The sequence below is a fragment of the Carex rostrata genome, chromosome 9 (genome assembly GCF_964058835.1).
Source record: "Carex rostrata chromosome 9, lpCarRost1.2, whole genome shotgun sequence".
Lineage (NCBI taxonomy): Eukaryota > Viridiplantae > Streptophyta > Magnoliopsida > Poales > Cyperaceae > Carex > Carex rostrata.
The window spans coordinates 12,061,412-12,073,363 of NC_135926.1; the positions used below are offsets into that span (position 1 = coordinate 12,061,412).

General features: G+C 34.7%; 3 protein-coding genes across 4 annotated transcripts; 1 reads left to right on the plus strand and 2 right to left on the minus strand.

Annotated features, from left to right (window-relative positions):
• Positions 1-496: 496 nt before the first annotated feature.
• Positions 497-2,499, plus strand: LOC144559845 (uncharacterized). Of its 2 annotated transcripts, none has more exons than XM_078308990.1 (4): positions 497-994; positions 1,263-1,409; positions 1,502-1,585; positions 2,133-2,499. In XM_078308990.1, the coding sequence occupies exons 1-4, from the start codon at positions 539-541 to the stop codon at positions 2,349-2,351; spliced, it is 906 nt and encodes a 301-aa protein (XP_078165116.1). In that variant the 5' UTR covers positions 497-538; the 3' UTR covers positions 2,352-2,499. The 2 variants fall into 2 exon arrangements, with proteins under 2 accessions (XP_078165116.1, XP_078165117.1); XM_078308991.1 differs by having other exon boundaries at positions 1,508-1,585.
• Positions 2,500-3,173: 674 nt separating this feature from the next.
• LOC144558987 (transmembrane protein (DUF616)) lies at positions 3,174-6,649 on the minus strand. Its single transcript, XM_078307872.1, has 4 exons — positions 6,377-6,649; positions 6,073-6,282; positions 4,937-5,503; positions 3,174-3,702 (listed from the first exon to the last, which is right to left on the minus strand). The coding sequence occupies exons 1-4, from the start codon at positions 6,633-6,635 to the stop codon at positions 3,365-3,367; spliced, it is 1,374 nt and encodes a 457-aa protein (XP_078163998.1). The 5' UTR covers positions 6,636-6,649; the 3' UTR covers positions 3,174-3,364.
• A 2,745-nt stretch (positions 6,650-9,394) lies between these two features.
• Positions 9,395-11,102, minus strand: LOC144558989 (uncharacterized). Its single transcript, XM_078307874.1, has 2 exons — positions 10,777-11,102; positions 9,395-10,038 (listed from the first exon to the last, which is right to left on the minus strand). Exons 1-2 carry the CDS (start codon positions 11,007-11,009, stop codon positions 9,606-9,608), a joined length of 666 nt encoding a protein of 221 aa, XP_078164000.1. The 5' UTR covers positions 11,010-11,102; the 3' UTR covers positions 9,395-9,605.
• Positions 11,103-11,952: the final 850 nt, after the last annotated feature.

Consider the following 11,952-nt stretch of genomic DNA (forward strand, 5'->3'; position numbering starts at 1 on the left):
AAGTAAGAAATAAGGAAAAATAAATAAATACATTGCTATATTTTTGGTGTTTGTTCAATTTTAATTGTAACGTATCGTGTGTCACTACATATGGCGAATATGTTTTTAACTAAATTTAGATTTCTACATATTATTCATATCTATTTAATCAAAAGAAGATGAATAATGTGATCGGAGGGTTGAGATTAAATTCGAAATTTTATCTTTCAATCGTAGCCGTTGGCGAATCAGACACCCAACGTGCTTAGTAATGAAATGGAGATATATTAACATATCCATCATTAATCAGGCAAGATCATCTTTAGTTGAATAAAAATCTATATAAGAACAGTAAAACAGAGGTGTATTAATTTAAGAGAACCAGATGCCTTGCTTGTGCAGCTAGGAAGAACAAAATATTCACATGCACTTTGCAAGGAAGCCCCTTTGCTCCTCTCTTAAGTAAAAGACCCAGCAGCTCCATTCAATCTTTAATACAATTCAGGTTTCCACAAAATTAAGGCACTACATCTTTTCTTTTTCTCAAAAAAAAAAAACCATGACATCCGGCGAGGAAATAGTACCCCGTTTTATTACCTCGGGCAACCAATGTTTTTGCCCGGAAGAATCAAAACCCGCTATACCCGCTCTAACATGGCTCAGCGGGAAGGCCCGCATGGCAGGCACTGCATGCCTTGCCACTCTGTCACAGCCCGCTGTGGGGCCGCTGTTAATTGCATGTGTTTGCTTGGCGACTCTTGCTTACAAAAAGCGCAATTGCCCTAAGCCGGTTAATAATAATGCGTGTGCAGCAGCAGTCCAGGAGGCACTGAAAAAAAGACCAGCACTGCTGCATAGGTCGATGTCAATAGCAGCCTTGCATGGAGGAAAGGCGACATTGGAGAGAATCCTGGATGCACAACAGGCACGCATTGACAAGGAAGGGTTGGATGGGGAAGTCGACAAGATGAACAAAATAATCTCGGAGCCACGGGTTCACTTTATGGACTTACATGTGGGTAAAATTGATAATATATAGTTTCTCTACATTCGCAAAATATATAAAGATGAAGTCAAGATTTTTCAATTTTCAATATTTCCATGTGATATTTTAGTTGGATTTCGAACGTGACCTCTCACTTAGAGAACATTATTTTATTCACTAAATCAAAAACTGGATTTTTGATATTCTGCATTTCTGCTGACACAACAAATGTCATTTTCCCAATTCTCTGGTTAATTGATAAGCTATTAGAATTTATTTTTTCATGTTTGTACAACAGAGAGCTGCAACAAAGCTAGAGATGAGTGGAAAAGAGGACAAAGCGATAGAAATACTCAGGAAGGAGCTTGGCAAGGCACAAAAGAACAACCAGCCACTCGAGGCCTATGAGTTTGAAATGCTCTTGGTTGAAATGCTCATATATAAGGTATTATTAGTGTGATCTAAAATTAGCACACTGATGTCAATTTTTATCATTTAATTTATATCTCATACTCATGCTTTGTCACAATTTGAAAGGGGAAGGAGGCCTTTGATGAGGCATTGAATTGCAAGTGCTTGACGGAGACTGACATTTCCGATGCCCGGATCCCACTATATAAGGTTCGCTACATGCATTCATCATACACATATGTTTTTAATTAGTATGTTCACATTGAGATATATTGGATTTTGCCAAAACAAACACAACATATCATACATATGGACATGCTAATCTTCTTAAGTGTTAGCTATCAACCTGGAGCGATTGTCTAACACTCGTTCGGTTGATAGCAGAAAAAATTAGAATCAGCGTGCACAAGTTTTGATGCACCAGGAAGGATGAATCATGTACACCATTCTGGCGCATTAAAATTTTGTATAGGATTCATACTTATTTAGACTCTCAGGAACTTTTAAAAATTTCCAGTGTACTTTTTTATACTGCATGCACTTGATGCATCGGAAAAGGTAAAATATGTACATGTTATTATTTGTGCGAGTTTCAACCTTTCCGACACATCAAACTTTGTGCATACAAATTTTAAATTTCCATGTGATCGCTAAGCTGGTGAGCCTTAGGCGGTTGCTTTTAGGTGAGCAAAATATTTTTCCTTTAATTTTCGTGTGATAATGGTCTGCATGATTATATATTATGATGATATTTCAGGCTATAATATACACCATGAAAAATGAGAAAGAAAATGCGAAGAAGTTTTATGAGGAATTCCAAAGCATCTGTCAAATGTTCCACTGGTTTGATGGCATCAAGGAAGGATCACCATTATACGGAATTGTGCTTCATTTTGACAAATTTGAAGAAATAGTTGAAAACCTCAATAAAGAGATTGATCATGCCCACAAGCTGAGAGCTGCCGGCAAACTGTAAATTAATTATTTACCAAATCATTTCTCTGTTTATGCTAAAATGACTTAAATTTGTGTATTTTACTTCCAATTCAAGAATTAAGGTGCTGTTTCTTAGTGTCCACATAAATGGTTAGCAGAATTATCAGTGTAATATTGTAATTATATGCTTGTGTAAGAGGGGGCAATTGGCATTTGTAATTAGTTGATTGTTGAGATGTCAAGAAGGATAACTTTGGGAACCAGTTAATATTGACCCTGTTTCGGATATGCTGAGAGATTTCGAGGAAATGGTATTTTCGGATCAGATCAGACTTTACTTGCTGTAGTTGAGAATTGACCAGGCTTTGATCTGGAGAACAGAATATCTTAATATAACTGGGTCAGAAACCTGGTTGAAATGAACTTACAAGCCTGAAAACAAAACCTGACTAATCCAAACTTTTGAAATGATAAGAACTTTTGACAAAATTCAATCAGAACCGATTTGACACAAATGTTGAAATTTTGAATTCGTTAATCTGTATTGATTAGATCTCACCCATTAATAACAGAGTCATCAGTTAAGCTTAATTAGCGGTGAATTTAGTGACTTTTATTCCTCTTACTGTATTTACATACCTTAACTATTAGACTATAGCTTCCTCTGTTTCTGAATAATGACATACTAGTTTCATTGCATCTGCCATGAAATTTAAAAACGAAAATAAAAGACATACTGGTTTCATTTAGTTTATCGAAGTTTTGAAGTTCTTAGCAAAGAGTAAACACAATCCAAACTAATCCTTTTATTTAGTTCAGATAATAAAGCTTGAAGTATCTTTCCGCTGCCAGTAAGTAGAACTTTGAACAATAAGATAATTTCATTTATTTTTCTTTGAAAACTTACGAGTCTATACAGATCATTCCCTATACGGCTATACATAGAATAATAACCACATTTACCAATTTATATCTCTTGAAAACAAAATAAAAAAGGGATCTTCTATTATCAAGATTTGCAAAGAAACAAAATCAATCCTCCTATGTCCTTAATCAATCTGTGGTTTCACCCCACATTTTTAAAAGATACCTCTCACAGCTGCGACCTTCGGTATTTTGCAAAGAACTCATCTTAATGTTTCCTTTGCTATTGCTGTTATCTCCTGTTTCGATCTGTTGCTTCAGATTATGACGGTACTCTATGGCAACATGCTCGAACACCTCTACCTCGAACATGTTAATATTGATCTTTGGATTCATGAAGTCTCTCACAAATGCAAATGCGAGCTGATCTCTTGGGTTGAAAGCCTCCAGCTCATTGAACATGAGGCACGAGAAGAGATTGGTTGGTATATTATGCCTCCTTATGATCAGTGCAGTGTCCGGTACATCTGCACACATGTCAAGTATTTATTTCAATCGCTCAGAAAGATATCTTCTAAATCATTCATCTCTAGTGTATTTTATTCTGTACTTAATCATACAATTTTGCATAAAATATATATATTTTTTCTTATTAGCTATGCATATTTTTCTAGGTGCAGATAATGTTTGAATAACTTTTTAAGGATGATCCTTGCCTAGGGTTAAAAAGAACACAAATTTGATCTCGGTTGGGTTCATTTTATTTTCACATGTTCACAATTTGTTTCAAAGTGTTATATCTGGTTCCTGTGATATAAAATTGGAACATTCATATGCACAATTCTGTAAGTTGATCCAAACCAACTTTTATTTTCAGTAACTTTTTTCTTTCTTATAAGTGACCAATTTTGAAAGTGAAGGTAACATTAACCTGCTACACTGATTTACTCAAGTCATATGGCTTCTAGATATCCATACCCTTTTAGGTTATCACAGCTCAAAAGCTATGGAAGAAAGCATTCCAATAAGTTTTTTTATACAGTTATAGAGTTTCTCCGGGCAAGGAATGACGAAGAGATACAAGTTATTTATTTTCGGCATTGCTAGTATTTTCTTTGGTCTTTTGTTCTCTGATTTTTCTTATTAAATATTAAGTTTATCTAATTTATTTTTAGATGTAAATGTTTTCCTCTTTCTAACATATTGATGTAGGACTTCAACGCATCCAAACGAAAAGAAGGACAAAAAAAAAAGTTTTGTACCTAACTGAATTATTCATAACCTGTGCAGGTGTTCACAAGATGATTCCATTCATAGGCTGTGAAATTCCTTTCCAACTAACACATTATATCACTTTTCAGAGTCTTCAAATGATTCCAAATGCATGTCACTCACATTATTAAGCTTGAATTATCTGTGAACCTTAGGGACACTTGCTTAGGTGTGACGTGTCATGCACATGATTAATTTATAATTTCAACTTCATAAAAAGTTAAATGACACCAGATAATGAAAGACAGGTCACCTACTTATTTCCATTGCTCTAAAGTTTAAATCATACTTAACACAAACATTATACATTACCAGATACCTCCAAGAAAACAAAATAATTAATGAAAAAAAAAAGTTCATAAATTGGACTATTAATACCTATTTGGCTATTTCTTACTTTTTCATAACTTGTTTGTCAACTAAAACTATAAGGCTCATGAATTAACATAAACTAAACTATTGATCCAAAATTAATGCAAAAAACAGTACCTGTTGGATAGGGCAACTTGCTCGGTGACCAAGGCTCCAAGCCGCTCTTGCAATAGCTCTCCATCTGAGCCCTAATTCCCTCCACATCTCCCCATTTCCTCCACCTCACTGTAGCCATTGCTTCCTCCATAGTATGTATGTTAAACGGGTGCTTAGACAATGCCATATCAGCACCTTCTTTCACTAGAAGCGAATGCACCAACAACAATGGGTCTACTGTCAACTGCAGCTTTGCATCCACCCAAACACTAAAATGTGAATTTGGGAATAGCCGATGGATTATGTACTTGAAAATAACACCGTTCATTGCTGGGTTTTTATATGGCAATTTTTCGGTCGGGAGATTGACAATGCGCCATGCACCAATCTTGTGGATTTGGTCTGGATTGTCAGGTAAAATCTGGTGAAAAGTTAGGGTTTTGAGTGTCGAGTTGTCTATGAACATGAAGAAACACACAGAATTTAGGGTTTTCGAGCCAAGGCCTCTAGGTTGTCGAACTTTGTCGTGGTCATTAAAAATAGCTGAGACCACAACTAAGCCGGCGCACCTCTCCATTTCGAGTTTATCTAGCATTGTGAAAGAGACTTATGTAAAAATCATTAATAGTTTGACAAATGTTCATGAAATTGAGTATTTATTTATGGAAGAACATAATTTCTCTCAAACTCTTTTTATTTGATAATTTCACATACCTTTACCCTTTTTAGTTGGCTGATTTTCTTCTTTAATTATATATTGCACTAAAGCTTAGAAAATTCATCACTTTTTGCAGGATATTAAATATTTTGCTTGTCTTCTTAATAACACTAGTGAAATCATTACATTTATTGACACACAATCTGTACAATAAGAAATCTTATTTTGAAGGGAAGGATGCATCATTAATACTAATCATTGCACTAAAGCTTAGGCTTTAATTATCTTACACTCAAGAAATCTATGAATGCACCTTTAATATGTCTCCAAAAAATTTAAATTATTAAATTAGAATAAGGACAATTCTGTAGCATAAAAAAATAAACTGACTATAGTTCTTTTAGAACTGCCACCTTCACTTCCTAAGAAAATAATTGGAATAAGCAGCTGAATTATGGATTTAAAATCATGCCTTAATAGAAATTAATTAGAAGTAAACCTTCATGTTTGATTGGCAATTCATTCGAGAATCCACAAGGCACCTCTTTTCCATGGCTATAATTGAAAAACGATTTTCTAATCTCGAAAGAATAATTCCCTGAAAAGCTGTCAGCTTTACCCATCTCATATCTCAAATTAGTGAAATTCTGATGGTTACTCTTAAGATTTTTATAAACACTGCGCATCTCCTCAAGCACCTCGGTATACTCTGATCAAAATCAAATCATGAAAAGCAAATAAAATAAGAATACAATAAAACCCCAAAAATTCGCATCAATTTACCAATCCGTAATCTGCGTAACCTGAGAAATGTATCGGAGAGGTGCAATCTGATCGGGAGGATGGTAACGCATACTTGTGCTCGCCATAGGAACGAGGGTAGGAGAAGAGGTCATTGGATTTGTTCAATGGCAGGTGAGATCCAAATAGGCAGCTATTGGATTGCGATTGAAAGAGAGAGAGATAGATTGAAAGGGGGAGCGTGGTGAAGAGGTAGAATAGAGAGAAGCAGAGAAGCTTCGATTGGAAGACGGGTGGTGTTCCCACTTTTACCCATGCCATGTGTATGAGTAAGCGCGCGCTTTCGATTGGAGGATTTCAAGGGTTGGTCATTTTTATCCTTTTTATTTATTTATTTATTTATTATTTTTAAATAAAAGGCTGGGTGTTAATGGTACAATTTTATCCGTTTATCCGATCTGTATCATATCTGAAAATACGAATAAAAAAAAAATTCATTGATTTATCGGATACGGATAAGAATATAATTATTTTTCATTATCTTATCTGTTTTATAATTTTTAAAATAAAATCATATATATAGATATATATTTTGTATGAAGATGATACATGAAACAATAAAATTTTGTATTTCATTAAATTTTCATAATACAAATTAGTTGTATTTATTATTTTTTTCTTTTTACTTTGTTTTGAAAAATATTTTATCGAAAACACAAATTAAGATGTCAATGACACTATTTTATTCGTTTATCCGATCTCAACCATATTCGAAAAAATAGGTAAGAATAATTTTTTTTTTGTTATCATAACAAATATGAATATGAAAATGCATGCATCCAATCCGTATCGTAGCCGTGACACCCTATTGAAATTGCCCTGTGCTTTATTTATTTATATTTATATATTCTTGTTGCTTCTTTTTTTTTTCTTTTGCATTTATTTTTTCAGGGAGGTGTATTTTTTTTTTATGTTAACATTGTTAAGGGTAAGTTGGTTACTCTGTTCTGTGACTTTTTGTCTTTTTTTTCCCCTTTCTTACTTTGTAGTCTCTGAATAAGAATTCTAGATTAATGAAATTCGGTTGATTGTTTTCCACCAATTTTAGTAAATCTGACATTTTATCTAAACGGCTTGTTAATAGGGGGATCAAATAAATTCATTGATAATATTTAACACCATTCATTATTTCCAGCAATTTTGTATAAACTATAAGTTTCTAAGGAGAGATTAGGTGTTATTATTTTCTTAGGTATCTGACACAGCTAAGGTGATTAAATCGTTAAACGTTACTACTTGTATTGAAAATTTCTGTTTGTACATAAAAAAAAAAAAATCATCGAATTTTGCATTGGCACCTTTGGTTACGGATCTGGATGCTTACAAAATAAATTAAATTGAGATGGACGACTATTGTACATTAATATTTTACCTTATATTAGTTTATCAACATAATGTCAAGTTGCTATATTTTACCTTGTATAAATTTAGAGAATTGGACTCTGTAAAATTTCATTTCTCAAGTCTTTTTTTGAGAGCCAGGTAGCAGCTACCGCCTACCAGGAGTTCATTTCTCAAGTCAATTGAACTTTATCCATACAACCAGACCAGCTGGAACGTGGGGCCCACCTTCCACCTCACTAAATACCGAATTTTTCAACCTCATCTTATACAATCTTTATTACTGACAACACAAGTCCACTAATATTTTTTCTAATCAAAGAAAGCACATGAAATCTGAGGGGGGAAAAGTGCAAAAAAAGGTCTGTATCATTATTTAACAACAATATGTAGAATTATCTTGTCTTAATTTTTTGTTGTAATGCAATAGGCCAACAAGTGTACATAGATAATCATATCTAGAAGGGATCATTGATTAAGTTTAATAAAAAATTAGGAACAAGATTAGCCGCATCGATTAATCCATGCAAAGTATCATCAATGCATTTGAAAAGGTAATTCCTCAAAGAGTCCAACACTTACTGCATTTGATCCCCATGGGCCGCCAAGAGAAAAAGTGAGCCCAATCCAAGTTACAAGTAATGATCAATACACTGAGGACCTGTTCGGCGGACAAAGGGGAAAAAGAATGATAATGAGATTGCAAAATTTTTGAACAGATTTTTATTATTCACGTGGGAAAATAAAAATCACTCTTCCCATGTGAACAGTAAAAATTTTACTGCAGCCGAACATGGTCTAATGTTGTAAAAAAAAAAACCATTTAGCTCGACTCAGGGGCGAAGCTAGTCGTTCAAACTACGGAGATCAAATATAAATGAGGGTCAAGCATATAAAATTTTATGCTGCGAGTGAGGGTCAATTTAACTGTTTCATAACATTTTCTACTAAATTATATAGAAATTTACCAATAAATACAACATTTTTGAAATTAAATAGGGGTCAATTGACTTCATTTAGATAGAGTGCCTCAGTCACTGCTGTCTATGGCAGCTGGTAAGACGCCCCACTCTCCCACGAGAGAAGTGGGTTCGATCCTTGCCAAAGGAAGAAAAAAAGTGTGTGTGTGTAGGGCCTACAGGCTATTCTAAAAAAAAGAAAAGATAGAGTGCCTCCGTCTCTGATTCGATTAATCAGCTGATTAGTCGTTGGCAGCAAACCACCACGAATCGTCTGTTTTCATTTATACAACTGCCACCACGAATCGTCTGTTTTCATTTATACTTCAATTAGTTGGTCATTTTTATTATTATTTTTATGTATTTATCTGTTATATGTACTATACCTTTGCCTTGTCTTATCTGAGTTTTTGTAAATGACAATTTCATACAATTTTATTAATTAACAAAGAAAATAATTTAAACTAGTTTATTTGATAAATTTTATGAGTTAAATTAATTATTTTTAATAATTAAGAGTATATACACACAACTTTAATGAAAATTCAAAATTATCAACAAAATTCCGATTAATGGACCGCATACCGATTAATCACTTAACGGTATTCTGTCTGTTCGACAAGCTCATACCGTTATTTACAACACTGATACACACAAATCTTGTTTTTAAGCCATTTTTCATATAACACTCTCCATACTCTGTGACAAATGATTAGCTACTGATTTGACTAATTAAACCGAAGTAAAACTTTATTTTGTATATTACATCATAAGACTACTCTACAAAGTACAAACCTTATTTCTCAGCACCTGAAAAACCATCTCTCAACATGACATTGACCTCTGCTGCATGAAGAAATTAGTACCTTCCGAGCTGCTATATTTATAAAATTATAGCCTTTAAGATATACACCCGCAAAAATAAAACCCCTCACATTTTGTTTATACTTTCCTGAGAAAACAGCATCCAGATCTCATTAACCCTGCCACTAAACTCAAATGGCGAGTCGTACTGTGCCACGGTATAAGACGACGTGGGGTCCGCTTTCCTTCCCTGGTCCACAGCTGATGCCCAATTAGACCCCTGAAGACTCAAATAAAGAGCTGCCGCCTCCTCGCCGAGGGTATCGTCAGACACAAATCCACTGAACTGCCTAATAGCGGCAAATGTGGGCCCCCACTTCTGCAGGTGGAGCCCATCAGCGGCTGGTGGGTCTGCTTGATTCTTCTTTGGCACATAGAAACTCACAACGAAAGATGAGGCACAGAAGGGACCGTCACTGGGTGAAACCTGAGCGATCACGGGACCTGTCATCTCTATTGTTTCATTGTATTCATTTTTCCCTTGGATGTAGTTGAATAACCTATAAAAAAAAAAAAAAGGAGAGTTGCTGCTGATTAAGGATTGCAATTCAAAATGCTTGGTTTTGGGACAGTTCAGTATAAGAATTACACATTGTTAGGAGTTCATAAATTTTTCCAAAGTTCCAAATTGAATGGAACCTGAATTGAACACAAGTTGCTTAACAAGAACATAACAGGATACTTACAATCTAATCTGACCTAAAAGCTGAACCCGGTCTGACAGGAAACCAGACTAAGGTGCCGAAAAGACCAACAATAGGTCAAATCATAAAAGTACCAGACCTGAATGACTCAAGGGCTGAAAACAAACCCAAACCCAAACCCAATTTTGACCTTGCCTGACCCACAAATTAATTGAAGCCCTCCTTTAATTTTCCCTTCCTCAAAACAAAACTAGAAGAGAGAAAAGGGAAGACAAGTTATGGTATCCAAACATGACCACAAGAGATTAAAATCTCTGTATGATAAATTTATTAAAATTGATCATACATGTTACTAGGCACAAAGATTTTTCACATTGCAGTATCTCTAATTACTGATTTTGCCCCATTGTGAGCATTAATTGGCAAGTTTAAATCATACTTTTTACCCTTGGAAACACAAATAACTGGACCTAATAGAAGCAAATATATTATTTTAGAATAAGTACCCTTACTAAAGAAGCTTATGTGACATTAAAGTTATAGCACACAGAATAAACAAAATGAAAAGCAAGGTAAGAGATTTGAGATTCTCACTGGAAGAATCCTGTGCGAGTGGCCTCAACAAAGGAAATGTCTTCAATGGGGGCGGTAGACACCCACACAGTTGAGTTGTACCGGCGGATCTCGAACCCGTTACCCTGGTCCACCACGTCATAGCTCGGGCACTCAATCCGCTCGCATGTAGGCGGTACGGATTTGAGCGCGCAGGTGCAAGCTATGATGGAAAAGAGGAGAAGAGATGAAAGGATGTGTGCTTGCGTAGCCATTGTAGAGAAGAAGTACTTAACTGAAGAAAATAGTGTTGGTATTTTATTTGTGAATTTTGGATAAGAATTTTTGAGTAAATGTTGATGGATGGATGGAAATTGTTTGAAAGGAACAAATAGGGAGAATATTACAGGATTGGTTTATGGCTCAGATGTTTCCACGTATGCGCTAATTCATGCGTTCGCTGCGACTACATGTGTATGAATTTATTTTACTTGGACAGATTTGAGTTATGTTTGAGAAGATTCTTGTATTTTCCTTTCAATTATTCAATATTTTAAAGTGGAGTTTTTTTTTGAAGATTTTAAGTGCATCATAGTTTCATCAGTGACTAAGTTAGGGGTGGTAACGAGCTGGGTTGAGTTTGAAGAAACATATTTTGATTTTGGTAGGTCTCATGAATAAATAATTAATGAAACATATAATACAGTTTTTTCGGCCATTTTTATTAATATCCTTAAAAAAATTAATTTTAAAAATACCCTTACATTAAATTTCTTTTTAAAAATGCCCCAACCACCAAGTCCACGGGCGGCCCAAAACAAAAGCGGACTGCCTGTGCCACTGGCGGGTCACTTTAACTAGTGGGGCGCCCGTTGCACGGGCGGTTCACTGTTCACAAATTTTTTTTTTTTTTTTTAGATCTTAGTATTTTGATTTGAATAATTTTGTGAGTTTGAATAACTTAGTATTCAAATGCTTGGTTTGTGAATTCTACTTCACGCCGTATATATTATAAATAAATGAGTTTATAAAAAAAAATTGTATATATGTGTATATGTGTATCTCCATTCTATTATTATGCACGTTGGGTGTCCGATCCGCCAACGGCTACGATTGAGAGATGAAACTTCGGATTTGATCTCATCTCTCCAATTACATAATTTGTCTTCTTTTGATTAAATGCATCTCTTTTATGTATAGAAGTCTAAATTTAGTTAA